General features: G+C 42.5%; 1 protein-coding gene and 1 non-coding gene across 2 annotated transcripts in view; both read left to right on the forward strand.

Annotated features, from left to right (window-relative positions):
- Positions 1 to 25,303, forward strand: part of Tex14 (testis expressed 14, intercellular bridge forming factor) — an 80,366-nt gene that overhangs the window by 9,515 nt on the left and 45,548 nt on the right. Inside the window, 8 exon segments of the mRNA XM_027426329.2 lie at positions 3,935 to 4,049; positions 7,602 to 7,767; positions 9,175 to 9,311; positions 13,429 to 13,510; positions 18,909 to 19,039; positions 19,977 to 20,090; positions 22,168 to 22,291; positions 23,930 to 24,108. Coding sequence (XP_027282130.1) covers positions 3,935 to 4,049; positions 7,602 to 7,767; positions 9,175 to 9,311; positions 13,429 to 13,510; positions 18,909 to 19,039; positions 19,977 to 20,090; positions 22,168 to 22,291; positions 23,930 to 24,108 — 1,048 coding nt within the window.
- On the forward strand, positions 3,023 to 3,239 carry LOC113836856. The gene has a single exon (XR_003487375.1). It is a non-coding gene; the product is annotated as a small nucleolar RNA U3 (small nucleolar RNA).

The raw sequence follows: 25,303 nt of genomic DNA on the forward strand, positions 1-25,303 counted from the left end.
CAGCTGCCTCTTGCCATTGATGATCGTTCTTCTCTTCCTTATGGAAGAGTGAGAGGGAGGGAACACAGTCTGAGTGGACTTCGGTTTCTTTACTGCGTTTGCTAAAGCTAGATGTGGCATTATTTTCCCTCTTGAAGCTAAGACTTCTTACTTTCTGTTTTTGGCAGAGTGTTTTTCTATGTAACTTTGGGGTATATGCTGTCCCTTGCCCGGGAGACCAGGCTGGACTCAAACTGTCTGTCCGCCTCTGCCTCTTTTTATTTGTTTTGTATATTTGTGCCTGCATGCTACCAGAGGCCACCAGATTTCATTGCAAGTGGTTATGAGCCATCCTAACCACCATGTGGTTGCTGGGAATTGAACTCAGGATTAGAGCATCCATTGCTCTTAACCACTGAACCATCTCTCCAGCCCCCCACTAATTGTTTTATAAAGGACATTTCATACAGGGCTGATTTCATCGTTCCCTGTTAGTAATCAATTTAACTTTCAGCCCTTTCTCTTACCCAAAGTTAGGTTTCCATAACTCTAATTAGGTCTTGGTCATTCCAGTGATCACCTGTCATGCTGAAGGTATCTAACTGTCCCTAGCTGCCATCTCTAGGTTCCAGTGGTTTTGGAAATGGTTGGCCTAGCAGTGATGACACCCAACTTGAATCCCAATCCTCGGGAGGCAGACGCCGATGGATTTCTGTGAATTTGAGGCTAGCCTGGTCTACAGAGTCTGTTATGGGACAGCCAAGAATACACAGAGAAACCTTGTCTCGATTAAGAAAGAAAGAAAGATACCATTGTGTCACAGAGACAGTAGGGTCCAGTTATGGACTTTATGGCTTTTTTTTTTTTCTTTCAAGACAGGGTTTCTCTGTATAACAACCTCAGCTGTCCTACACTTTGCTTTATAGACCAGACTGGCCTCAAACTCAGAGATCGTCCCTGTATGGCTAGACTTTTATGATTCCTGGCAAATTGCTTAAGCCCTGAATTCCTCTGTTCCCATCCAGAGTATACTAGTATTAGTAGTATTCCTTCTTCCTTCAAGTTTTGGAGACTGAGTTATATAGAACGGCACCTGGAAACCATGCTAATGTCAGGTCTTGACTTGAAGAAGTATTAATTAGGACTTTAAGCATTTGAATCCAGGTCTTTTGACTTTTTTTTTTTTTTTTCCAGACAGTTCCTCACTATATAGTCCTGGTTGTCTTGGAATTCACTATGTAGTCCATGCTGTCCTCAAAATCCACCTCCCCTGACTCCTGAGCTCTGGGAATAAAGGTGTGTACCAGCACACCCGCTTTTGACCTCTTTATTGAGTTCTTTATTAGCAACATTTGGGTTTGTTTGCTTTGCTTTTTCTTTGGGTTTGTAGCCTTAGCTGTCATGGAACTAGCTCTGCAGACCAGGCTGGTCTGAATTCCCAGAGATCTGCCTCCCTCTACTGGATTAAAGGTGTGTGCCACCACCACTTGATTTTTTTTTTTCCCCTTTCTTCCCTGTTTTCAGTGCTGGGAATGTAACTTTGGGGTTCTGTGCATATTAGGTCAGCCCTCTACCATATGTTATAGCTCTAGCCCCTCCCCCCACACTTTTTTTTTTGAGTCAGGGTCTCCTGTAGCCAAGGCTGCCTTCAATGTATAATAATCATGTGCCTCTTTCCCTCCAGTGCTGGGATTACATGAGTGTGTTATCACACCTGGTCTCGTACTTGAGGTCTTACCAGATTGTAAGGCCATTCATAGTCCCTACTTCTGAATGCAGGTGGTAGGCATTTACTGAATTATCAAGCATCAGAGGTATTGGACTGAAAGAGGTCGAGGAAAGGTCCTGTGAAGCAATGACACACAGATGGCTGAATGACAATTGAAGTTAAGTTGGGGAAGACCTAAAAGGTTGGAGTTCCAAAATTAATCACTGCTAGACAAACAGGCTTGTAAAGGTGTTGTGAAAGAAGGGGCACGGTGTATATAAAACTAGTCTATGAGAAGTCCAAGAAGGCAAGAAGTGTATAGAAGGCTAGTGACTAGAGTGAGGGGAAAAAGACTTTTACATCTGGTAGTTTTTCTTTTTTTGGAAACAGTATGTCACACAGTAATAACTCCAGGTAACAATCAGGACAATCCTGGATCTCCCCTAGTGCGTCATCATGTCCAGTTTTATTTCTGGTACTTTGATCACAGGATGGAATTTATTAAATAGAGGCCAGACTAGGCATTATCCCAGCACTTGGGAGACAGAGGTGGGCAGATTTTTGTGAGTTCGAGGCTAGCCTGGTCTACAAAAAGAGTTCTAGTCCATCCAGGCCACAGTCAGAGCCTGTCTGAAAGACAAAACAAAAAAGACACTGGACTAGTAGTCTCAACATTCTGAAGGTAGATAGGCATGTGGATCACTGAAGTTCAAAGCCAGCCTGGGCTACATAGAAAGTTTAAGGCCAGCTAGGGAAATCTTATCCCAATTACATCAAAATTTTTCTTTAAGATTGAAGAGTGTGCAATTCAAAATAAACTGTGCAGCCCTTGAATTGCCACTGTCCCGTCGTTCTTTTTCGTTTTCTTCCTCACAGAAGGCCTCTGGCTTGGGTCAGGAGTCCAAACCTGCGTGCGCCCGCGAACACCGTGGGGCTCCGGGGCACCCCTTGCTTGGGGCAGATGGGGGCCGAATGCAGTGCAGCTCGGCGACCCCGGGCGGCAGGGTCGGGTGTGGCAGCGAGTGTCTCGCGACCCGACGCAGGCGGAAGTGTGGCGGGGGCGGCAGAGAACTGTCAGTCGATTGGCTGTTTAGCCACGGTATGCTAATCAGGTGCAGTGTGTTTTCTTTCTTGTCTTGGAAAACTATCAACTCAAATGCCCTGTGGACTTGGTAGCGGGAGCTGTTCGTCGGAGACCATGGCATCGTTTGTGCCGATGTTGAGTGTAATAACGGCGCCGAAGCGGAAAGCGGCGAGCAGCCCCCCCGCCGAGGTCGCCGTTAGTAAGATGTGAGCACGCTCGGTGCAGTATGGCGAGCGCGCAGACCTGAGGTTAAGACTATACTTTCAGGGATCATTTCTATAGTTCGTTACTAGAGAAGTTTCTCTGACTGTGTAGAGCACCCGAAACCACGAGGACGAGACGTAGTGTTCCCTCCTGAGCGTGAAGCCGGCTCTAGGTGCTGCTTTTCTGCAGCTGCCTCTTGCCATTGATGATCGTTCTTCTCTTCCTTATGGAAGAGTGAGAGGGAGGGAACACAGTCTGAGTGGACTTCGGTTTCTTTACTGTGGTTGCTAAAGTTAGATGTGTCATTGGTGTTTTTTTTTTATCAAGCTGTTTCTTGGCAGCTTTTCAGTATGTGTTTTAGCAATTTTTTCTCTTGGTTTTACTGTAAGTTCCTATGAAACTTTGTCTCTAGTGGTATAGGTGGAGGATTAGCTAAACAACTGCACCATTAACGAAGCTAATACATCTGTAGTTTAGGGTTGGTCTTGTGCTCCACGAGGCTCTTATTTATTTTTTTTAAAGACCTTATTTATTTGTATGTAGTCTTCTGCCCGCATGCCAGCAGAAGGCATCAGATCTCATTCAAAGTGCTTGTGAGTCACCATGTGGTTGCCGGAATTGAATTTAGGACCTCTGGAAGAACAGTTGGTGCTCTTAACCTCTGAGCCATCTCTCAAGCCCCCGAGGCTCAAATTTGGTTAAGTGGGTTGAGGTTGGTTCAAAGCTTACATGCACCCAAGCAGTCCCATTGCAGGGTGATTCTTTTATTACTATTTTTTTAAATGTTGTTTTTCGACACACGGTTTCTCTCCATTGCTTTGGAGGCTGTCCTGGAACGCACAGATCCACTTGCCACTGCCTCTGGATTGCTGGGATTTAATTGCTGGGATTAAAGGCATGAGCCGCGATGGCGCAGGGTGATTCTTGACACTTATATTGATTCTGTATTTCCTTTACAGGAATTTGTGTTGATGCAATTAACAGCCTGGGCCAGTCAGCACTTTTTGTTGCAGCATTATTGGGCCATATGAAATTAGTTGATGTTCTGGTGGATTATGGGTCAGATCCAAACCAGTAAGTATAATAATATTAATTTCTAGTCTTACTCTTGAATTGTAGATGCCAGGCACTATGCCAACCTCTAGGAGTGTGCTCGATTTAAAAATATTTCTTTTACATTTTATTTCCAAGAGTGGAAGTGTATGTGTGTAGGTTAGACGATACCTTGGGAGAGTTGGTCCTCTTCTTATAGCGTGTTTGACCTGGAAGCGGGGCGTCAAACTCAAGAGGTCTGGTTTAGCAGCAAGCACTTTTACTTGATGAGCCCTCTCTCTGGCCTATCTACAAGACAGGGTCTGATATAGCTGCAGCTGGCCTTGAATTCCTGATCTTCCCTCCTCCACTTCCCAAGTTGTGTGACTATAGGCAGTTATTATCACTCTTTCCCACCCCTAAAATTACATGCTCCCCCCCAAATGCCGGGCGTTGGTGGCCCACACCTTTAATCCTAGCACTCGGGAGGCAGAGGCAGGCAGATCTCTGTGAGTTCTAGACCAGCCTGGTCTACAAGAGCTAGTTCCAGGACAGTCTCCAAAGCCACAGAGAAACCCTATCTCGAAAAACAAACAAAAAATTACATGCAGTTTTTTAACTTTACCAGGTTTCATTAAATTTTAATATTTTATGAAAATGTTTCACACATTGAAATATTGTTGCTGTTTTCAGTGTTTCCTCTCTTTCCCTCCCTCTCTCCCTCTCCTTCCCCCCCCCTTTTCTTTCCAGGCAGGGTCTCACTGTCCTGGAACTTTCCAGTCACAGAGGTCTGCCAACCTGTATCTCCCAGTGTTGGAATTAAAGGCCTGTGCTACCAAATCCAGAAATCCAGTTCATTTTCAGGGTTCTTTTTTTCCCCCCCTTTTTGTTTTGAGGAGGATTTCCCTGTACTATGACCCTGGCTGTTCTGGAACTGGCTCTGCAGACCAGGCTGGCCTTGAACTCAGAGATCCGCCTACCTACTTAGGGCTGGGATTAAAGGTGGTGCCAGCACTGACCAGCTGTTTATTTTTTGAGACAGGGTCTCAGTGTATCCCCCACTTTCCTGCAGCTTGTCATATGTAGACCAAGCTGGCCTTGAACTCACAGATATCTGCTGGCCTCTGCTGCTGGAATTAAAAGCATGTGACTCCATGCCTGACTGTATTTGTTTTCTTTTTTCCTTTTGGTTTTTCAAGACAGGGTTTCTCTATGTAACTATCCTGGATGTCCTGGATTTTTTTTTTTTTTTGGCTGTCCTGGAATTGGCTTTGTAGACCAGGGTGGCCTCGAACTCACTGAGATCTACCTGCCTCTGCCTCCCAAGTGCTGGCATAAAAGGTGTGTGCCACCACTGCCCAACCTGACTACATTTCTTTTTGAGTTAGAGAATCGAACCCAGGACTCTAATCCTTGAGCTATACTTCTAGCCCATATTTGGCAAAAATATTAAAAGATAAGAATCTGTTAAAATTTTTTTCCGGAGAGACAGAGTTTCTCTGTATTGCTTTGGAGGTTGTCCTGGAACTCTGTAGGTCAGGCTAGCCTCAAACTCACAGAGATCTGCCTGTGTCTGCCTCCCAAGTGCTGGGATCAAAGGTGTGAGCCACCACAGCCCAGCTTAAGAACCTGTTAATTTTTACCAATAAAATAGTTACACACCTATCTTGAAATATTTTGATTCATAAAGTTGATTTTCTAAGCTATTATAAATAATTACATGAGAATAACAAATCATTACTAATTACTATCACTGTTGACCTATTTCTATTCCCTGGGTAATAATTTTGATTATGCACTTCATTTTCTCAAGCAGTTCACAATACTTACATAGCAAGTTCCAAGCCATTCATGACTCCAACTGATTTTTTTTCCTTCGAGGTGGGGGTTTCTCTGTGGCTTTGGAGGCTGTCCTGGAACTAGCTGTTGTAGACCAGGCTGGTCTCAAACTCACAGAGATCCACCTGCCTCTGTCTCCCGAGTGCTGGGACTAAAGGCATGAGCCACCACTGCCTGGCGGATTCCATCTGATTTTTAAAGAAATCTCAGTATATGAACAAACATAAAGTTTTTCTCATCTTATTTAAATAAGCCCTGCATTATATACTCAAAAATTGTTCTCATATTAAAATGTTTTGTATTGTTTCATAGGAGAAAAATTGGAATCTTGTATAAAGAAAATGAGTCAGTGTACCAATTCTATATTGGGGTAGAAACATACACTGGCTTTGTTGCAATCTCCTGCAGTACTTAGACAGAAGTGCAGCTTTTTCTTCAGGCTCCTGCATTTAGTTCTGTTTAGTTCAAATTTAAAGCTAATTTCTTTAAAGATCAGATCATTTAAACTTCTTCAAGACAGGGTCTCACTGTGTAGCCATGAATGGCTTGGAACTTGCTATGTAGATGAGTTATATGAGTGGTTGCCCACTTGTGTGCACATACTTACCTTGTATACACATAATTAAAACTAAAATGAAAGCTGAGTATGGTGGTGGCACATGTCGTTAATCCCAGCACTTGAGAGGCAGAGGCAGATGGATTTCTGTGAGTTTAAGTCTGTTCTGGTCTCCCATAGCAAGTTTCAGGACAACCATGGCTACACAGAACTCTGTGCCAAAAAAAAAAAAAGGAAAAATAAAAGAAAAGAAATCTTTTAAAGATGTGTTTATAAATCCATAAAGATGTAATATGACTTGAATATTTTTGTGGTTCCTTGAATGTTTTTGTGGCTAGGTGAGTATCTACCACTGAGCTCCAATCCAAAAAATGACAAAGAACTTGAAAGAGCAGACATTCAGATGCATGAACACAACAGTAACTGGTGGGCTGTAAAATTTAAGAAACTGTCTAAAATGTCTAAATCATTACAACCCCAAGTGCCAAAATATTGAAAATTATCTTAGTAGCCAGGCAGTGGTGGCACATGCCTTTAATCCCAGCACTTGGGAGGCAGAGGTAGGTAGATCTCTGTGAGTTTGAGGCCAACCTAGTCTACAGAATGAGTTCTAGGAGAGTCAGGGATATACAGAGAAACCCCCCCCCCCAAAAAAGAAAAGAAACCATGGCTATATAAATTATATCCTCATCTTCTTGTGGACACAATAAAGGCCATCCCTCATGCCTCAGTTAGTTTCCTAGCATTGGTGGATATTTTGAAGAACAACTTCTCCAATGGATTGGTGATGCCAGAGTTTTGTTGGACTCGGTTCGGATAGCAGAGCACTTGTCATGTGAGAGGAGTGGTCTCTGTGTTTAACCAGCCTGACCCCAAGATACTGCAGGCACAAAGAAAATGATTTAGTGAAGATATTACCAGGGGGCAGTAAGGAAAGAACACAGGTTCAAATCCCTACCTGGGTGTGAAGCCCTTTTGATTCCTCATGTGTTTAGAGGGATGAGATAAAGATGGGATAAAAAAGATTAAAAAGGATGTTTGTAAAACTCTTGCTGCCACAGGTCAGTGTTCTCACAGTGTTGTAATCTTCATCCATAAAATGTACTGTTAATGACTGGAAGACCTTGAAACACTAAACTATTCAGTGGAAGGAAGGAAAGGTTGCCATTGACACTCACTGTATTTCTTTCTGTTCCTAGCCGATGCTTTGATGGGAGCACTCCTGTCCATGCAGCAGCTTTTTCAGGCAACCAGTGGATCCTCAGCAAACTACTGAATGCAGGGGGTGACCTGCGACTCCATGATGAGAAGGGTCGAAACCCACAGGCCTGGGCTTTGGCAGCAGGGAAGGATCGTAGCACTCAAGTAAGAATGGCCTTATCCAGCCATGCCCAGTAAAAGAATATAGGCAGGATCTCTGGGAGCAGAACAAACTTTACAGCAGTCTTAGCATTGGACAGAGAGAACGAAGTTGAAACAACTTAAGTGCTTATGGAGGCCAGAGATAAATGTCAGGTGTCTTTGCTCATCACTTAACATCTTAATTTATTATCTTTTCAGTTTTTTAAAAGATATTTATTTTTATTTGCATTGGTGTTTTGCCTGCACTTACATCTATGAGAGGGTGTCAGATCCTCTGGAGTTACAGACAGTTGTGAGCTGCCATGTGGGTGCTTGGAATTAGAACCTAGGTAAAGTGGGAAATTACCAATACGGAGCCAAGTAGAAATATAAGGGTATTTAATAGGGAAAAGCCTTAACTTACAGAGCAACCTAGCTAGCTGGCGTGGCAACAGTCTGTACAGCAAGCGGAAAAGCAAAAGGGAAAGAGAAACCCAGCCACCTGAAACTCTCACTCTACGTCACCCTCACCATGCTCTTCGAGGGCGTGGTCAGACACACCTGTAGCCAGCCACTAAGTAGGTGTAGCTACAGCTTCCCCTACACCTAGGTCCTCTGGGAAGAGTAGACAGTGCTCTTAATCACTGAGCCATCTCTTCAGCCTCATCTTTTTAGTTTTTTAAAGTATGTCTTTTATTATTACTGTGTAGTGTGTATTTATGATGTGTGTTTGTGTGCCTTGATGTGGGTATGGAGGTAGGTCAACTTTTATTGGTTGGTTCTGCTGTGTGGGTGCTGGCAATCAAACCCAGGTCCTCTGGATGAGTGAACAGCAAGTGCTTTTAACCACTGAGCCATTCCTTCAGCACCTCCATCTTTATTTATTTGAGACAGAATCTTTCATTGAACCAGGCTGGTAGGCATGACCAGTGAGCCTTTCCTATCTACCTATCTCCCTTCCTCTGATGCCTTCCACTCCCAGTGCTGGAGTCATAGGCATGTGCAATCCTGCCCAACTTGTCATGTGGTTTCTGGGGCTCTGAACTCAGGTCCTCATGTACATGGCAGGTACTTTACCAACTAAGCCACCTCTTTAATCCTGTGATATATTTTACTGAGAACTAAATAACATGGCAAATGTAAAACAAAATAGCATGCTGAGTACCAGCACTTCCTTGTACAGTCCCTGTCCCTGCCTCTGGTTTTCACTCCCCTGCCTCAGCTTCCTCATCCATTGATGGAAAGAACTGGAGAAAACTGCAGGTTCTGACTGTGAAAACATTTCCATATCTGTAGAAAATCACTGAGATCTTTCCCTTTCCAGAGATTTCCCTGTTGAGAGCTCCTGGCTCCTCAGACCATTCATCTGCATGTTGGCATCTCTATTCCCCTGATATTGTCAGCACTGAGTGTCTCTGCTGTGTGTTGCAGATGGTGGAGTTCATACAGCGCTGCACTTCACACATGAAGGCTATCATCCAGGGTTTCTCCTATGACCTCCTGAAGAAGATAGACTCCCCTCAGCGGCTCATCTGCAGCCCACCCTGGTTTGGTAGCCTCATCCAGGGGTGAGCACAATCTTGAACCACCAAAGCACTCATGGTGGGAACATTGTGGATATTTAGCAGCATAACAGGTTGAAGCTGGGAAGGGAAAGCCCATTACTGCTGAATTGCTAAGGAGAGGACCTATAGTATTTCCAAAAACAGAGTTATACACTCACTCCTTCTTCCTCCTTCTCCCCTAGCCATTTATTCATTCGTTTGTTTGTTTGTTTGTTTATGCTGGTTTTTTGAGTCATGATTTCTATATAGTCCCGACTGTCTTGAAAGTCACTGTTCAGACCAAGCTGGCCTTGAACTCAGAGATCAGCCTGCTTCCTTCTAAGTACTGAGATTAAAGGTATGTGCCGACATACTTGGCAGCAGAATAGTTTTCATTCAGTCTGAGTTGAAAATGCTGAAGTATCAGCTGAGCATCCATTGCATGTATGACCCAGTGCCAAGCTCTTAAAAACTAAAGAAAGATAAGGCACTATTACTGTTTCCAGTAAACTTGCTTTGATGGGACCCTGGTGTGCAGGTGGCTTGAGTGTAGGAGTGGGAAGTGCAGTGACTGGATGGGCAGCATTTATGTCTGGTCCTTGTAGATGTCCCCTGTCTGTTCATAGGCCAGCCCGTCCCCTATCCTTGGGCTGTATTTTTCCCATATGTAAAATGAAAAGTTTGTAGAAGATATATATATATACTCTGTGATTCTTTCCAACTCTGATTATTGTTTGTATCTATTGATTCATGATGAACCACCTCTCAAATTTAACAACATGAAGCACTAAGTATTTCTGATCTCACACAGTTTCTATGGGTCAGGAATCAGAGATTGAGTTGGAGGGTGGAGGGCGCTTTCCTGAATGGGGGTTCAGTTATAAAATGGCACACTAACATGACTGGCACATTGTTGCTGGGGTTGGATCCTCAGTGACTGCTTGAATGTCTTCGGTGTTACTCTGAACCAGTGATCCAAGGGAGAGCAGGGCAAAAGTCAGGGTAGATCTTACTTTGGAAGTGACTTCATTATTATATCTTAATGTGTGTGAGAGAGAGACATGCATGCACATGCAATCATGTGTAAGTGGAGATCAAAGGACAACCTGTGGGAGTTATTTCTCTACCATGTGGACCTTGGAGATCAAACTCTGGTCATCAAGCTTAGTGGCAATCAACCTTTACCCACTGAGCCATTCCTCCTTTGCCCAAGTAACTAATTCCATTGTTTCTGCAATATCCTCCTGAGTTACCAAAGCAGCCTGAATTGACCTGTGAGGGTGTAAATACCAGGAGGTGAGAATCACAGGTCCTTCCTCAGAGGGTGTGTGCCATAGCATCTTCATTTCCATAATAAAACATCAGTTGTGTTCATTTGGCCATACATATACTAGAGTTGGAATACAGTGAAAATTATTATGGCCCTGTGGGAAGATAATACAAATTAGTGAAATGTTCGATATTTTTCTGTGTGGCTGTTGATAGGAAGAAAACAAAGCCCTCACCTCAGTGCCAGTTGCTGCTGCTAGGCACCATCACTTCCTGTTTGTTTTTTGTTTTTCTTCCTTTCTTCTTTTTGTTTTTTGTTTTGTTTTATTTTTTGTTTTTCTTCCTTTCTTTTTGTTTTTTTTTGTTTTTCTTTTTTTATTATATTAACTCTTCTGAATTTTTAAAAAGATTTTATTTATTTATTATGTATACAACATTCTGCTTCCCTGTATATCTGCACATCAATTGAAGAGGGCACCTGATCTCATAAGGGATGGTTGTGAGCCACCATGTGGTTGCTGGGAATTGAACTCAGGACCTCTGGAAGAGCAATTGATGCTCTTAACCTCTGAGCCATCTCTCCAGCCCTTGTTTTTTTGTTTTTTGAGACAGGATTTCTGTTTCTTTGGAGCATGTCCTGGAACTTGCTCTGTAGACCACACTGGCCTCAAATTCACAGAGATCTGCCTGCCTCTGCCTCCCGAGTGCTGGGATTAAAGGTGTGCACCACCGCCTGGCTCCTTCACTGCCTGTTGATAACTACTGTCCTTTGTCATTTCCTCCCCCCATAACTCAGGCTGGCTTCCAGTTTGCTATATGGAAAAAGATGGCTTTGAATGCTCTCTGTTTCCACCTCCCAAGTGCTGGGGTTACAGACATGTACAACCTTGCCCTGGCTGGTCTTAAACTCACTAGCCCAGAATGGCTTCAAACTTGAGGTCCTCTTGCTTCAGCCTCTCAAATGCTGGAATTACAGCTGTGTGCTACCACTCTCAGCTGCCTAAAGTCTTTTTCCCCCTTTTGTGACAGGATTTCATACTTGCTGACCTCAAATTCGACATATGTCTAAGGATGACCTTAAATTCTGGATCCTTCTCCTTCTACCACCTAAGTGTTGAGATAGGAAATTCTGTAGCCTAGGCTTACTTGCATCTTCCTTTGTAGCCTGGGATAGCCTCAAACCATCTATGGGTCTCTTTTTAGCCTCTTGGGTTTGGGATTATAGGCATGCACTAGCATGCTGTTCCCAATGTCTTTAAGGTAGCTCTCTTTAATAATAATAATATAGGACAAAGGATTGGCATGGTGGCACATGCCTTTAGTCCCAGCACTTGGGAGGCTGAGGCAAGAGGTTTACATGAATTCCAGGACAGCCTGGTCTACAGAGTTCCAGGACTACACAAAGAAACCTTGTCTCAGAAAGAAAGAAAAATGTTCGGTGGCTTGAGAGATGGCTCAGTGGTTAAGAGCACTGGTTGCTCTGCCAGGGAACCTTGATTTAATTCTCAGGACCCATATGGTGGCCAACAACTGCCTGTAACTCCAGTCTGGAGGATGTGCATGTACATGCTGCACAGACATACATGCAGCCAAAACACCACACACAGAAGAAACAAAAGTTTTAAAAAGATAAGGCTCCGCAGGGTATGGTGGTGCACACCTTTAATCCCAGCAGTCAGGAAGCAGAGGCAGGCAGATCTCTTGAGTCTGAGTCCAGCATGTTTGACAGAGGAGTTCCAAGATAGCCAGGGCTATTCAGAGAAACACTGTTTTGGAAAAAAAAAAAGGAAAGAAACCTTTTTAGTTCTTCTTTCTTTTTTTTTAGTCAGGGTCTCACTCAACCCATTCTGGCCTCCAACCTATGGCAATCTACTTGTCTTAGCTTCCAAAGGGCTAGGATTACAGATGTGAGCACTGTGCCTGGCAAATGATTATACTCTTAACAAGAAGTCAAGCTTGGCATGATGGTGCACAGCTATAATCCTTGTAGGGCTGCTAGGCAAGGAGAAACAGAACAAAAAGGGCTATTTGCAGCCAGGTGCTTCTCAGGCACCATATTGGACATAATACACATCCATGTTAGCTTCCTTTAGCATAATCTATGACCCATAATATCTTTTCTAAAGCATAGAGAAACCATATATTTTTTCTTTTTTCCTCTTATCTGTCTCTCCCAGTGAAGTTGCAGAGTTCTCCAACTTGCCTGTCCTGTTTTTTGTTTGTTTTGTTTTTTCAAACTTCAATAAATTGCCCTTGAGTTTTCTCTACCATACTAATACTGCTAAAAGAGATCCTGTGTTCCTCAGTACCAGCACTTGAGGGGGTAGAAGATCTCATACCAGCCTACAGAGCTATATAAATAGACCTTGTCACAAAGGGGGGAGAAAGCCAAGTAGTATGATGACAGCTGCCTTAGTTTGTTTTCTGTTTCCATGATAAATGTCATAACCAAAAGCAGCTTGGTGAGGAAGGGTTTATCTGGTTTACACTTTTTGGTCACAGTCCATCACTGAGGGACATCCTGGCATGAACTCCAGAGGCAGGTACCAGGGAGGAACACTGTTTACTTGTTTGTTCCCACTGGTTTGTTCAGCTTCACTTCTTATACAGCAATAGGTCATTTGCTTAGGAATGGCACTGCCCACAGCGGCAATTAGCAATTAAGAAATGATTCACAGACCTGGTCACAGGCCAGTCTGATCTGGAGAGTTCTTTAGTTGATGGTTCTTGTTTACAGGTGACTAAGTTTGTGTCAGGTTGATGACTGAAGGTAACTATGATAATGATTACACAGTTTTGAAACTTTGGTTTAGTGTTGTTTCTTTGGATATGGATGATAAATTCTTACATTTTCTATTTTAAATGTCTCTAGGAGCCCAAATAATTCTCCTAACCGACAGATCAAACCTGGAATCATTTCTGCCCAAAATATCTACAGCTTTGGCTTTGGGAAGGTAAGAGGTTGTTACTTGTAGCCCAGGTTTGCTGGTCTAGCTAGAGAAGCGTATGATGACATCTCTCTATCTTATTGACCTCTTCTCTTTTAGGGGTGGGGTTTGAGGTGGGCTCTCAAACTTGCAGCAGTCCTGTGTTGGGATTACAGGTGTAAACTACCATATTCGCTCTAGATCAGGCTAAATGTAATGATTTTTCTCTCTGCTCTGGAAAAGCAAAGATCATTCATTCATCTAGCTATGTTCCCCAGTGGCCTCTTTCTTTAACAGGCAGAAAACCTTAAAGATACTATTTGTCCTCAAAACATTCCTTAATTCATTAAGAATATTTCAGATATATTCATTAAACCTGTGAGAGGCAAGACTATTGGGAAGCAAATCCATAGAGCTGGCACAGCTCTCTGCCTCTCAGTTAAGGGAGAATGTCTGGGACCTTCATGTGAATTAAAAAATCTAGGTCCTCTTGCATCCTTAAGCAAGTGCTTTATCTCTGAGTTATATGTGATATCACCGCTCAATTCCTCCTTATTATCCCCAGAGTATTTTTGCTTCTTTGCTCTTTCGCCTTATAGGAAAGATATTTCTTAGTGTTCCTGTCCTTACTGAAAAATGGTACACACCATATAGAATTTGTTTGAATGAACTCTGGTAAAATATGAAGTGTGTAGAAAGTGGGAACGTTGCTGGTTTTATGAATGATCTTTGCTTTCCCAGTCTCTGTTCTTTCTACCAAAGTTCTTGGGGTGAAAGTAGAAGCAATAGGAGTTTTTTGTTGTTGTTGTTGTTGTTTTTAACTCCTATTGATGGGGGTGAACCCAAGGACCTCTGGCATGATATGCAGGTGCTCTACTGTGGAGCTGTATTCCCACCACAGGTATGTTGACTTTTGCTACACATAGGCCTGAATTCTGGAGAGGTCACTATAGGCCTCTGTCTTTATTATGTTTCTGTTGCCATGACGAAGCACCCTAATCAAGGCAACTTGTAAAAGAAAGCATTTTGTTTGGGGGCTCATGGTTCCAGAAGATTACAAGTCCATGACCATAGAGCATGACAAATGGCAGGTAGGCATGCTTCAAGAGCACTAACAGAGAGCTTGCATCGGGCCCACAAGCACAAAGCAGAGAACAGATAGAGAGCTAACTGGGAATGGAATGCATTTTTGAAACCTCAGAGCCCATCCCCAGTGACACAAAACCAAGACTCCTAATCCTTCCAAAACAGCTCCAGTGTGGGACCAAACATTTAAATATATGAGCCTACTTCCCTAGGCATCTACAGGTCAGTGTCTTTTTGCTTTTTGCAGATGGGTTTTCCTGTAAAGATAAGAACAAAACAGTCCCCCTACCTTTGTGAGGTCTTCATACAACTTGTGGAATATACCTTGGTGGACGACCTATCATTTCTCCTCATCAAGAGGTTTTTCCTGTTCAAACTAGATCTTGATCAACTTTGATGATATCCAGAGCTATTCTTCTCCTGTAGAAACAAAGGCGAAACCCCTACCCCAACATAACACATATCCTGGTTTCCATACTGAGGCCAATATATGCTTGAGGTCACCAGCTGATTTAGTTCAGAAGTTTTGTTTTTTTTTTTTTTCTTTTGTTTTTTTTTGAGACAGGGTTTCTCTGTGGCTTTGGAGGCTGTCTTGGAACTTGCCCTTGTAGACCACACTGGTCTCGAACTCACAGAGATCCGCATGCCTCTGCCTCCCCAGTGTTGGGATTTAAAGGCGTGCACCACCACCGCCACCACCTGGCTAAATTTTTTCTATTGTCCAGTGTCTTTCTGTGGCTGTTTTTCCTTTCTCATTAGCATTAAGAAAGTTTAATGTAGCCGGGTGGTGGTCTACAAGGGCAAGTTCCAGGACAGCCTCCAAAGCCACAGAGAAACCCTGTCTGGAAAACAACAACAACAAAATAAATAAATAAACAAATAAATGAATGAAAGTTTAATGTTAGTAAAGCATTATGTAATTTGTTTGGGGGTCTTTGTTCCCCCTGCCTGTTTATATAGCATTTCCTTTAAAGTGCTATTAGATCTCTCAACCACTGCTTGTCCTGTAGGATTGTGTGGTATACCAGTTATATGCTTTATGTTATAATATTTAAAAAGCTGTTTTAATTTGGTGGAGACTCATGCTGGAGTTTTTATTTGTGTAGGTGTACCCATAATAGCCATTACCTCTACTAGGTGGTAATAACAGAATCAGCCTTTTTTTTTTTTTAGAATTTTTTTTAAAGATTTATTTATTGTGTATACAGTATTCTGCCTGCATGCATGCTTGCAGGCCAGAAGAGGACACCATATCTCATTACAGAAGGTTGTGCACCACTATGTGGTCGCCAGGAATTGAACTCAGGACCTCTGGAAGAGCAGCCAGTGCTCTTAACCTCTGAGCCATCTCTCCAGCCCCAGAATCAGCCTTTTCAGAGCTCATAGTAGTGGTCCATTAAAACCCTGAAAATGTGTCTATTGTATGGTGTGCATATTTTAATTTTCCAAATTCTGCAAAGTAAAACATATCCATTTGCCAGATTTCATTTCTATATATACCTTTAGGGTTACTACCTGCTGGTAAGGGAGTTTGGTTATAGAAGGAACAAGTAGGACTTTTTTTTTTTTTTTTTTACTATTTCCTTTGCCAAGTGATGGAAAAATCCTTTTTAAACATTTACTATTCATTTGGTGGGTTTTTTTTTATGAAATTCTGAGGCCTCCAGCACACTTCCTATTAATAGGTGATCAGTTTCATCATTGCCTTGTGCTACAGGACCTGGCAGATGTGATTGATATATATATATATATATATATATATATATGAGATAAGTCCTATTCCTGATTGTTTCTTATAATTGTATAAACAATGAAGTTAATTCTGTATCATCAGGAATAAATATAGCAGTCTCAATGTGTAAGATGGCACTTCTCTCTCTCTCTCTCTCTCTCTCTCTCTCTCGGTAACTATATTGAGAGGTTCTGTAAAATCCATAAGTACCATGAGAATGGCATACAATTCTGCCTTTTGTACAGATTTATAAGGGCTTTGAACTGCTTTACTTATATTTCCTGATTTATATCCTGCCTTACCTGATCTGTTTGCTTCATTGTAGAATGTAGGGACTCCAGAGATTGGTGTTTTTTTAACAATTCATGGAAGGATCCAAATAGTTTTCTTTATGAATTTTATTTTCTCACTTTTGGGATAATTGTTGCTACTTGTTCCCAAAAAGTTACTGCAAGCCCCTTGGCAATATTCATTATCTTTCCATAAGGAGGAAATTTCCTCATTAGTTAAAGATACTATAATTTCTGCTGGGTCCCTTTCTGTCAGCTGATGAAGTCTTAATTTACCTTTTAAAATCAAATTGGAAATCCTTTCTATATATGTTTTTAGTTTTTTATTCTGTTTATGTGGTAGAAATATCCATTCTAATATGATATCCTCCCTCTGCATCAGAATCCCTGAGGTGAGTTCTCTAGATGGTAAAATAGCCAGAATACAGTCTAGTTCTGGATCCCACAGTCCACATGTGCTTCCAGTATTCTCTTTTCTACACATTCTAATTCCTTTTTGGCTTTAGCTAACAATATCCATGGACTATTTAAGTCCTTGTCATCTTTTAGGGTCATTTTCAAGTTTTTCAAATCACGCCCTTCTACGCCAATAATGGTCTGTAGTTGACAAATCTCTCCTCATAATTTTTGCAGATCATTGAGAGTCTGGTATCAATCCCTCCTGATCTGTACTTTTTGTGGTCTCATTTTCTGTAGACCTATTTTATATCCTAAGTAATTGATAGAATCTCCTCTTTGTATTTTTTCAGGGACAATTTTTAATCCTCAGTGAGGTAAAACTTCTTTTACTTCCTTAAACATTTTTTCTAATGTTTCTGCCTTAGGGTCAGCCAACAATATATCATCCATATAATGGTAAATTATGGATTGTGGAAACTGTTTACGAACTATTTCCAAAGGTTTTTTTCATAAAACATTGGCACAGGGTGAGACTATTTAACATTCCCTGTGGCAAGACCTTCCATTGATATCTCTTGACTGGCTGAGAATTGTTGTAAGTAGGCACCATGAAGGCAATTTTTTCCCTATCTTTTTCTTGTAAAGGTATAGTGAAGAAACAATCTTAAATCAATAACTATAATAGGCCATTCTTTAGGTATCAGAGAAGCCAAGGGCATTCCATGATGTAGAGAGCCCATTGGCTGAATTACTTTATTGATGGCTCTCAGATCTGTAAGCGTTCTCCATTTTCTAGATTTCTTTTTGATAACAAATACAGGAGAATTCCAAGGGCTGGTAGATTCTTTGATATGTCCAGCATTTAGCTGTTCCTGAACCAGCTTTTCTAGAGCCTCTAGCTTCTCAGAAGTCATAGGCCATTGTCCCACCCAGACAAGTTCATCTATTAGCCACTTGTATTCTGTTTTTGTTCAGCCTGGGTATTTGTCATCTGTCTTATATAGTGCTTTACAATATTTTTCTACAACCATGATTTTTTTTGTGATTCTTATCTAATACTGGAAGAATGTTAATCTGTGTATTCCATTGCTGTAATAGATCATGACCCCATAGATTTATTGCTATAACAGCCACATATGGTCTCAGCCTTGTTCCCTTATTCCCAGTCACATCATTTCAAGCAAAATGTTAGACTTCTGTCTGTGAACCACCTCAGTAAAAGGGAAAGAATATTATTTTTTTTAAATTTTATTTATTTATTATGCATACAACATTCTGCTTCCATGTATATCTGCACACCAGAAAAGGGCAACAGATCTCATAACGGATGGTTGTGAGCCATCATGTGGTTGCTGGGAATTGAACTCAGGACCTCTGGAAGAGCAGTCAGTGCTCTTAACCTCTGAGCCATCTCTCCAGCCCGGGAAAGAATATTATAAGATTGAAAATAGTATAAAGTCAATTGTGGATCATGTAGGATTATGCCTATGATCCTACCCTTTAGAAGGATGTGTCATTTTAAAAAGAAATGTCAAAGGCTACATGAGATGGCACACTCCTGTAATCCTAGTACTCAGTAGGGAGATCATGCATTTGAGGCCCATGTGAGCTACTTGGTGAGATCTTATCTCAAAAACAAGTAGTACAGTTGGGCATGCTGGTGCACACCTTTAATGCCAAAACTTGGAAGGCAGGCAGGCTGATCTCTTGAGTTTGAGGCTAACCTGAGCTACATAGTTCTAGGCCAACCTGGCCTACATAGCGAGACAATGTCTCAAAAATCAACCAACCACCACCAACAAAGATAGCACATAGGTGTATTTACTAAGTAGCAGCTCTAAGCCAAGTGACGAGATTCTCCAGGTATTTTGCTTTCCCATCTTTTCCCCCACAATTTGAAGCTGTGCTTTGGTTTCAGTTTTATCTCACTCCAGGGATGCAGCTCACTTATCCAGGATCTCTTCCAGTAATTGGAGAAAAGGAAGTGATTCAAGCTGATGATGAGCCTACCTTCTCTTTCTTCAGTGGCCCCTACATGGTCATGACCAAGTAAGTGGGAGCTGGCCATCGGAGTTTGGCTTAGTACCCTGGGAAGAGTGGCTTCCTGTGTGGATCCATAGCTTCTTCTCAAACAGAACTCATATGTTTAAATTAGGTTTCTTACTGTGCACATTTTTGGTCAGATGATTCTTTGTTGTTGTCAGACCTATGCATTATAGAATGTTCAGGAATATGCCTGATCTCTGCCCATTGGGTACCTAAGCAACTGCTGCGACAAACAGTCTATAGACATTATTAAATAGCCTCTATCCAGAGAACAGATGCTCTGAAAATGTTTCCATTTCAGTATGCTAACCTTTCTGTTTTCTAAAGAATTAGAGGCAGCGACATGGTGATTTATTTATCTTGCCTCTGCTCTCACCAGCCAAATCCAGATTTGGTGGCAGTAACAAGATTTGGATATGACAGAAACCTCTTGTATGTGTTTACTCCTTAGAGACCTAGTCCTTGCAGGGTCAGAAGAGCTGTCCAGGCTTTTAGAACCTGGATGATGCTTCCCTTCAAAGAAACACACATCTAAAAAGCTTCTGGCAGCGCTACAAGACCCCTTGCCCCTTGCTTTTCTACCCATGCAATTAATTTATTTTCAGGTCACTCCTCTGCCCCATCACTATGGCTACTTGTCTGTCCTAATGGCCTCTTAACTATTCTCTATTCTCTGACCACCACTCCCTATCCACTTGCCACGCTTCTGTTGCCATTGTCTAACACAAAACCCTTGAATCCTTCTGTGACTTTTACCTCCTTACTTAATTCCCCAGGGTTCTTTAGATCCTGGAAGGTGGTAGAAGGAAGGATCCAGCCAGCGTAAGGGATAGTAGAGATTCTGTGTGAACCTGTTTTCTGGGTCTATGGGAAGGAAGACTGGTTCACTGAAGCAGTGGCTGCTCAACCCCTCTCCTTGCATTCTCTCTGCATCTTCTAGCCTAGTGTGGAACAGGAGCCGGGTCACAGTGAAGGAATTGAACCTCCCCACCCGTCCTCACTGTAGCAGGTTGAGGTTGGCCGACTTGTTAATTGCTGAGCAGGAGCACAGCAGGTAAGAAGAGGAACCTAGAACAAGACCCACTACAGGGCCGGGTCGTGGCGGCAGTGCACACCTTTAATCCCAGTACTCGAAAGGCAGAGGCAGGAGTTTTGAGTTTGAAGCCAGCCTAGTCTAGAATGAGTTCTAGGACAGCCAGGGCTGTTACACAGAGAAAACCTGTCTTGAGAAAACAACAACAAAATATGTGTATAAAGAGAAAGAGGGACTAATGAATAGTATGAGGAATGTGGATGTGATGGTAAGGGTTCAGTTATGTTAAATGTCCCATAACTCATGTCTTCGGATGAACAGGCTCCAGGACCATGTGGTTTTTCTGCTGTGGCCCCTGCAGTCTGCTCTGTTTGGGACCCTGTTCCCATCTGGAGAGCAAATGACTGTTCTTTCATACACCAGTAGTCCATGAGATCAGAGAACCACTCTCTGTAGATGAACACGAATGGAATCCGAGATAGGTTATTATCTGGTGATTTTTGGGGGAGTTATACTCACACAAGGAATAGATTGGCACTGAGTGGTCCGGTCCCAGAATGCTTCCCAATGCTGGCGCAAGCCCGAGCGAGAGTGCCTGGCTCTTCCTCGCCCTTGTCTACATCCTTCTACGGTGTGGTCAGCAGTACATGTAATCAGGGTCTCTCCCTACAACTCTCCACTACTGAGGACATGAGTCTTAGTTCCGAGGCTTCCTGAAGTTCTAGAGTTATGTCATTTAGGTCGTGGTGAGTCAGACACTGGATTCATGATTTCATGCCAGGCCACTGAGCTAGGTCCTGAATATTCCACTTAGCCCTGCAGGAGGTGTCTCTAGACAGGTGAAACTCTTGCTTTTTAAGAAGCTTGCCCGAATGACCCACACAATCTGAAAAGGCAGGTAGGTAGGCATGATGTATACTTTGACATGAGACTGAGTAGGTATGTGACTTTGGGCACATTTCCTTGACATTGGCTACCTCCTTTCTAGGTAAAGCTCTACCAATGAGCTATTTCCCTAACTCTTAATTGATTACTACATTTCTTTTTGTTGTTGTTTGTTTTTTGAGACAGGGTTTCTCTGTTTAGCTGCCCTAGTTTCTCTCTGGAGACCAGGCTGGCCTCGAACTCACAGAGATCTGTCTATCTCTGCCTCCTGAGTGCTGGGATTAAAGGTGTATACAATGCCACCTGGCTTGGTTACTACATTTCTGAAGTGAGTGGGAGGGTACATTTCTGAGATGATGTATGCAGCTTATGCTGACTATCTTAGTTTGGGTTTCCATTGCCATGACAAAACACCATGACCAAAAAAGCAAGTTGGGGAGGAAAAGATTTAATTAGCTTATACTTCCATACAGCTGTTAATCATTGAAGAAAGTCAGGACAGAAATTCAAACAACGTAGGAACCTGAAGGCAGGAGCTGATACAGAGTTCATGGAGGAGTACTGCTACTGGCTTGCTTCCCTTGGCTTGCTCAGCCTGCTTTCTTTTTGTTGTTTTGTTTCTTATAGAACTCAGGACTACCAGCTCAGGGATGTAACTACCCACTGTGGGCTGGGCCCTTCCCCACCAGTCACTAATTAAGAAAATGCCTTACAGCCAGATCTTGTGGAGCTATCTTCTCAGTTGAGGTTCTCTCCTTTCAGATAACTCTAGTTTGTATGTCAAGCTGACATAAGCCTAGCCAGTACACAGAATATCTTTGTTTTGTAGGTTTTGTTATTATTGCCACTGATAACTCTTAAATCTTTAGCTTATTCCAGTAGATGTCTCCCCTTCCAGAACTCACTTTATTTTCTAAGAAAAATGCTGTATATGAATTGTATTTTGTTGGCTTTTGTTTTTCTGTATGTTGTTTTTGAGACAAAATCTTATGTATTCCTGACTGGACATGCGATCACTATGTAGTAGAGAATGAGCTTGAGCTTGAGAGTTTCTCTTGCTTCCATCTTCCAAGTACTGAGACTATAGGTTGGGCCACCATGCCTGGCTATAAATGGGATTTGCTTACAAATGGCCTAAAAGAAAGAATAAGACCTATGTTTTCATTATGCTCTCCTATGCCCTGTCCCTTATGAAGATTTTTATCTTTTGTAGCAACCTGCGGCACCCTAACCTGCTGCAGCTGATGGCTGTATGTTTGTCCCGGGACCTGAAGAAAATTCGCCTGGTTTATGAACGTATCACAGTTGGCACACTGTTCAGTGTCCTCCATGAACGAGTAAATGGTCTTTCTATAGATTTCCCTAGCTGCCCTTACTCTTCTCCCTACCCTCTTCTCTGCCATCTTTACAGAGTTCCCATTTAGAAGATAAATTTAACCGGGCAGTGGTAGCATACACCTTGAATCCCAGCACTCAGGAGGCAGAGGCAGACAGATCTTTGTGAGTTCGAAGCCAGCCTGGTCTATAGAGCCAGTACCAGGACAGCCAGGGCTGTTACACAGAGAAACCCTGTTTCAAAAAAAAAAAAACAAAACCAAAAAACGAAAAAAGAAGATAAATCTGTAAATCCTTTTCATGTATTACATGTGGTGTAACATTCCAGATAAGACTATATAATAAGCACATGTTGGAACTAACGTGATTTAATTTTTTTTCACATTGATTGATTTGTATGTATGTCTGTGTACCACCCCATGCCTATAGAGGTCAGAGGACAACTTGTTGGAAGGAGTGCTCTCCTTTCATGGAGGGTTCCAGGGATTGAATTCAGGTCACCAGGCTTGGCAGCAAGCACCTTTACCTCTGAGCGGTCTCACTGGCCCTGAAGTCTTCCTTCTTTCATTAAACAAATTTATCAGATAGAGGGCTAGGGGGTGCATAACATGCCACAGTTCTATGTGTGGAGGTCAGAGGATAACTTTGTGGACTTTGTTCTCCCCTTACACCTTTATATGGGTTCTGGGTATTGAATTCGAGTCATCAGATTTACATCACAATGGATTTACTTGCTGAACCATCTAGTTGGCCTTGTTTTGCTTTGAGACAAGCAGGCTTAACTATGTAACCCCAACTAGCCTCAAACTCATGACCTTCCTACCACTCAGCCTCCTAAGTGCTGGGATTTCAGGTGTGTACCACAATTCCTGGCTTCTCAGTCTTGCTTTTTTTTTTTTTTTTTTTTTTTTTTTTAAATCAGCCCTGTAATAGCTCAACAGAACCAGAAACATATTGATGCAATTCTAACTGAGCCATCGGCACAGATTCTTTTCCCATATATTTTACTTGTGCTCTGTCCTGGTTTGTTTATATAGAGAGGCCTTTGTCACTTCCTACTCACCTCTCAGATTTTCTTGGGATGGAGGAATATCTTCCTTGATTGACAGATCTTGAAGCTAAGTGTTCTTTGGGCTGGGATATGGCTTCCAGGAGCTCTTTCTCTGTGACCTTATTCTAAATACCGTGGCTGGGAATAAAGAGAGACTCTCTTATTCATCTGATAGGGCTAGAAGGTGAATTGATTCTCTGCAGATTGTAGAGTTCCTTGAGCTTCCACGTTCTCCCAGCCACAGAATTGAATAGGGAGGTGCCAGGGCAGATTTACTGGTGGGAGTGAAGGGACCTCCCATCTCTGGCAGATTCCCCAGGTTAAGCTGGAATGCGCATAACAAGTTTAGAGTACTTTCTTCTAATTTGTCATGATACAAAGCAGCTCACCTGTAGGAAAGAAGCTGAGGTTTAGAGCCAGGGGCCTGGATCCGTGGAACTATAAATCAGTCACTTAACCTCACTGACATTTAGGCTCCTCATCTGCTAAATTCGAATACCAGGAAGTATGAGAATCAAATGAAAAGGCTTTGGAAATGACATCAGGAGGGTTTTTCTTTTGTTTTTGGAACTTTTTCTCTTGCTTTCAGAGGTCCCAGTTCCCAGTGTTGCACATGGAAGTGATTGTGCACTTACTGCTTCAGATCGCCGATGCCTTGATATACCTGCATTCCCGGGGGTTTGTCCATCGCTCCCTCAGCTCCTATGCTGTCCACATTGTCTCTGCAGGAGAAGCAAGGCTGACCAACCTGGAATATATGATGGAAAAGTGGGTATAACCTCCAGTGTAGCTGTTTTTCTTTCTCCTTCCTTCCTTCCTTCCTTCCTTCCTTCCTTCCTTTCTTTCTTTCTTTCTTTTTTTTTTTTTTTTTTTTTTTGGTTTTTCGAGAGACAGGGTTTCTCTGGGTAGCTTTGGAGCCTATCCTGGCACTCTCTCAGGCTGGCTTCGAACTCACAGCGATCCGCCTGCCTCTGCCTCCCGAGTGCTGGCATTAAATTAAAGGTGTGTGCCACCAATGCCCGGCTCTGACTATTCCTAATATATTAGCACAATAGCAGCATTCTTTAAGAATGTGCAGGTCCTCCCTTCTTGGATAGATTTGGGCCTCTTCTGGAGGGTGGCTTTGTAAGGGAATTAATTTACTTAGTCCCGTATTGTTCACAATTTACTTAGTCCCGTATTGCTTCACTTATTGGTTCCCTGTCCTTTATAGCCTGGTTAGACAGATCACTGCAGTGTATTTCTAAAGATGCTATTCTTCTGACCCCCAGGCCCACTAGGGGGATGAGCTTTTTAAGCTTGCCATGAGCTTCTACCTAGGGTGAAGTAGGAGATTCATTACCTTGAGCTATCTTAGTTCATGTATTTATATAAACCAGAGTACAAAACCCCATCCACTTAGGAGGGAGGCACTGGTGGGTCCATGCTCTTATAATACTCGGGACCACCGGCTTAGTTGTGGTACCACCCACAATGAACTGGGTCTTCCTACATCAGCCATCAAGAAAATGTATCACAGGCTTGCCCATAAGCCATTACCATGAGGGTATTTTCTCAATTTAGGTTCCCTCTTCTCCAGTGACTCTAGCTTGTGTCAAATTGACAATAAAATACTCAAGGTCTTTGTGTTCACTAAGTATTTGCTGCATGATTGGATGAACCTAGGAACACTTAACAGAACAAAAATCAGGGTTAACTACTTTGGCTCACAATCCAGAGTAGCTAAAGTTTTGGACTTTTTGCTTGGTAATACTGTCAGACTTCAAAGACTGGCAGAAATGAAACCATCTGTCAGTTAAGAGTGCCATCTGCTGTTGAGAAGACAGCATAACAGTTTATTCTGGTGTGCTTCCACAGAAATAGGAATCCTGAAGTGAAATGCAGTTTGGATATTGCCTGTCCCAACCCTAACTTTACCCCCTTTCTTTATAAATTATGATGCTGGGGACCAATCCCAGGGCCA

Source organism: Cricetulus griseus, chromosome 7, assembly GCF_003668045.3.
Source record: "Cricetulus griseus strain 17A/GY chromosome 7, alternate assembly CriGri-PICRH-1.0, whole genome shotgun sequence".
NCBI classification, from domain to species: domain Eukaryota; kingdom Metazoa; phylum Chordata; class Mammalia; order Rodentia; family Cricetidae; genus Cricetulus; species Cricetulus griseus.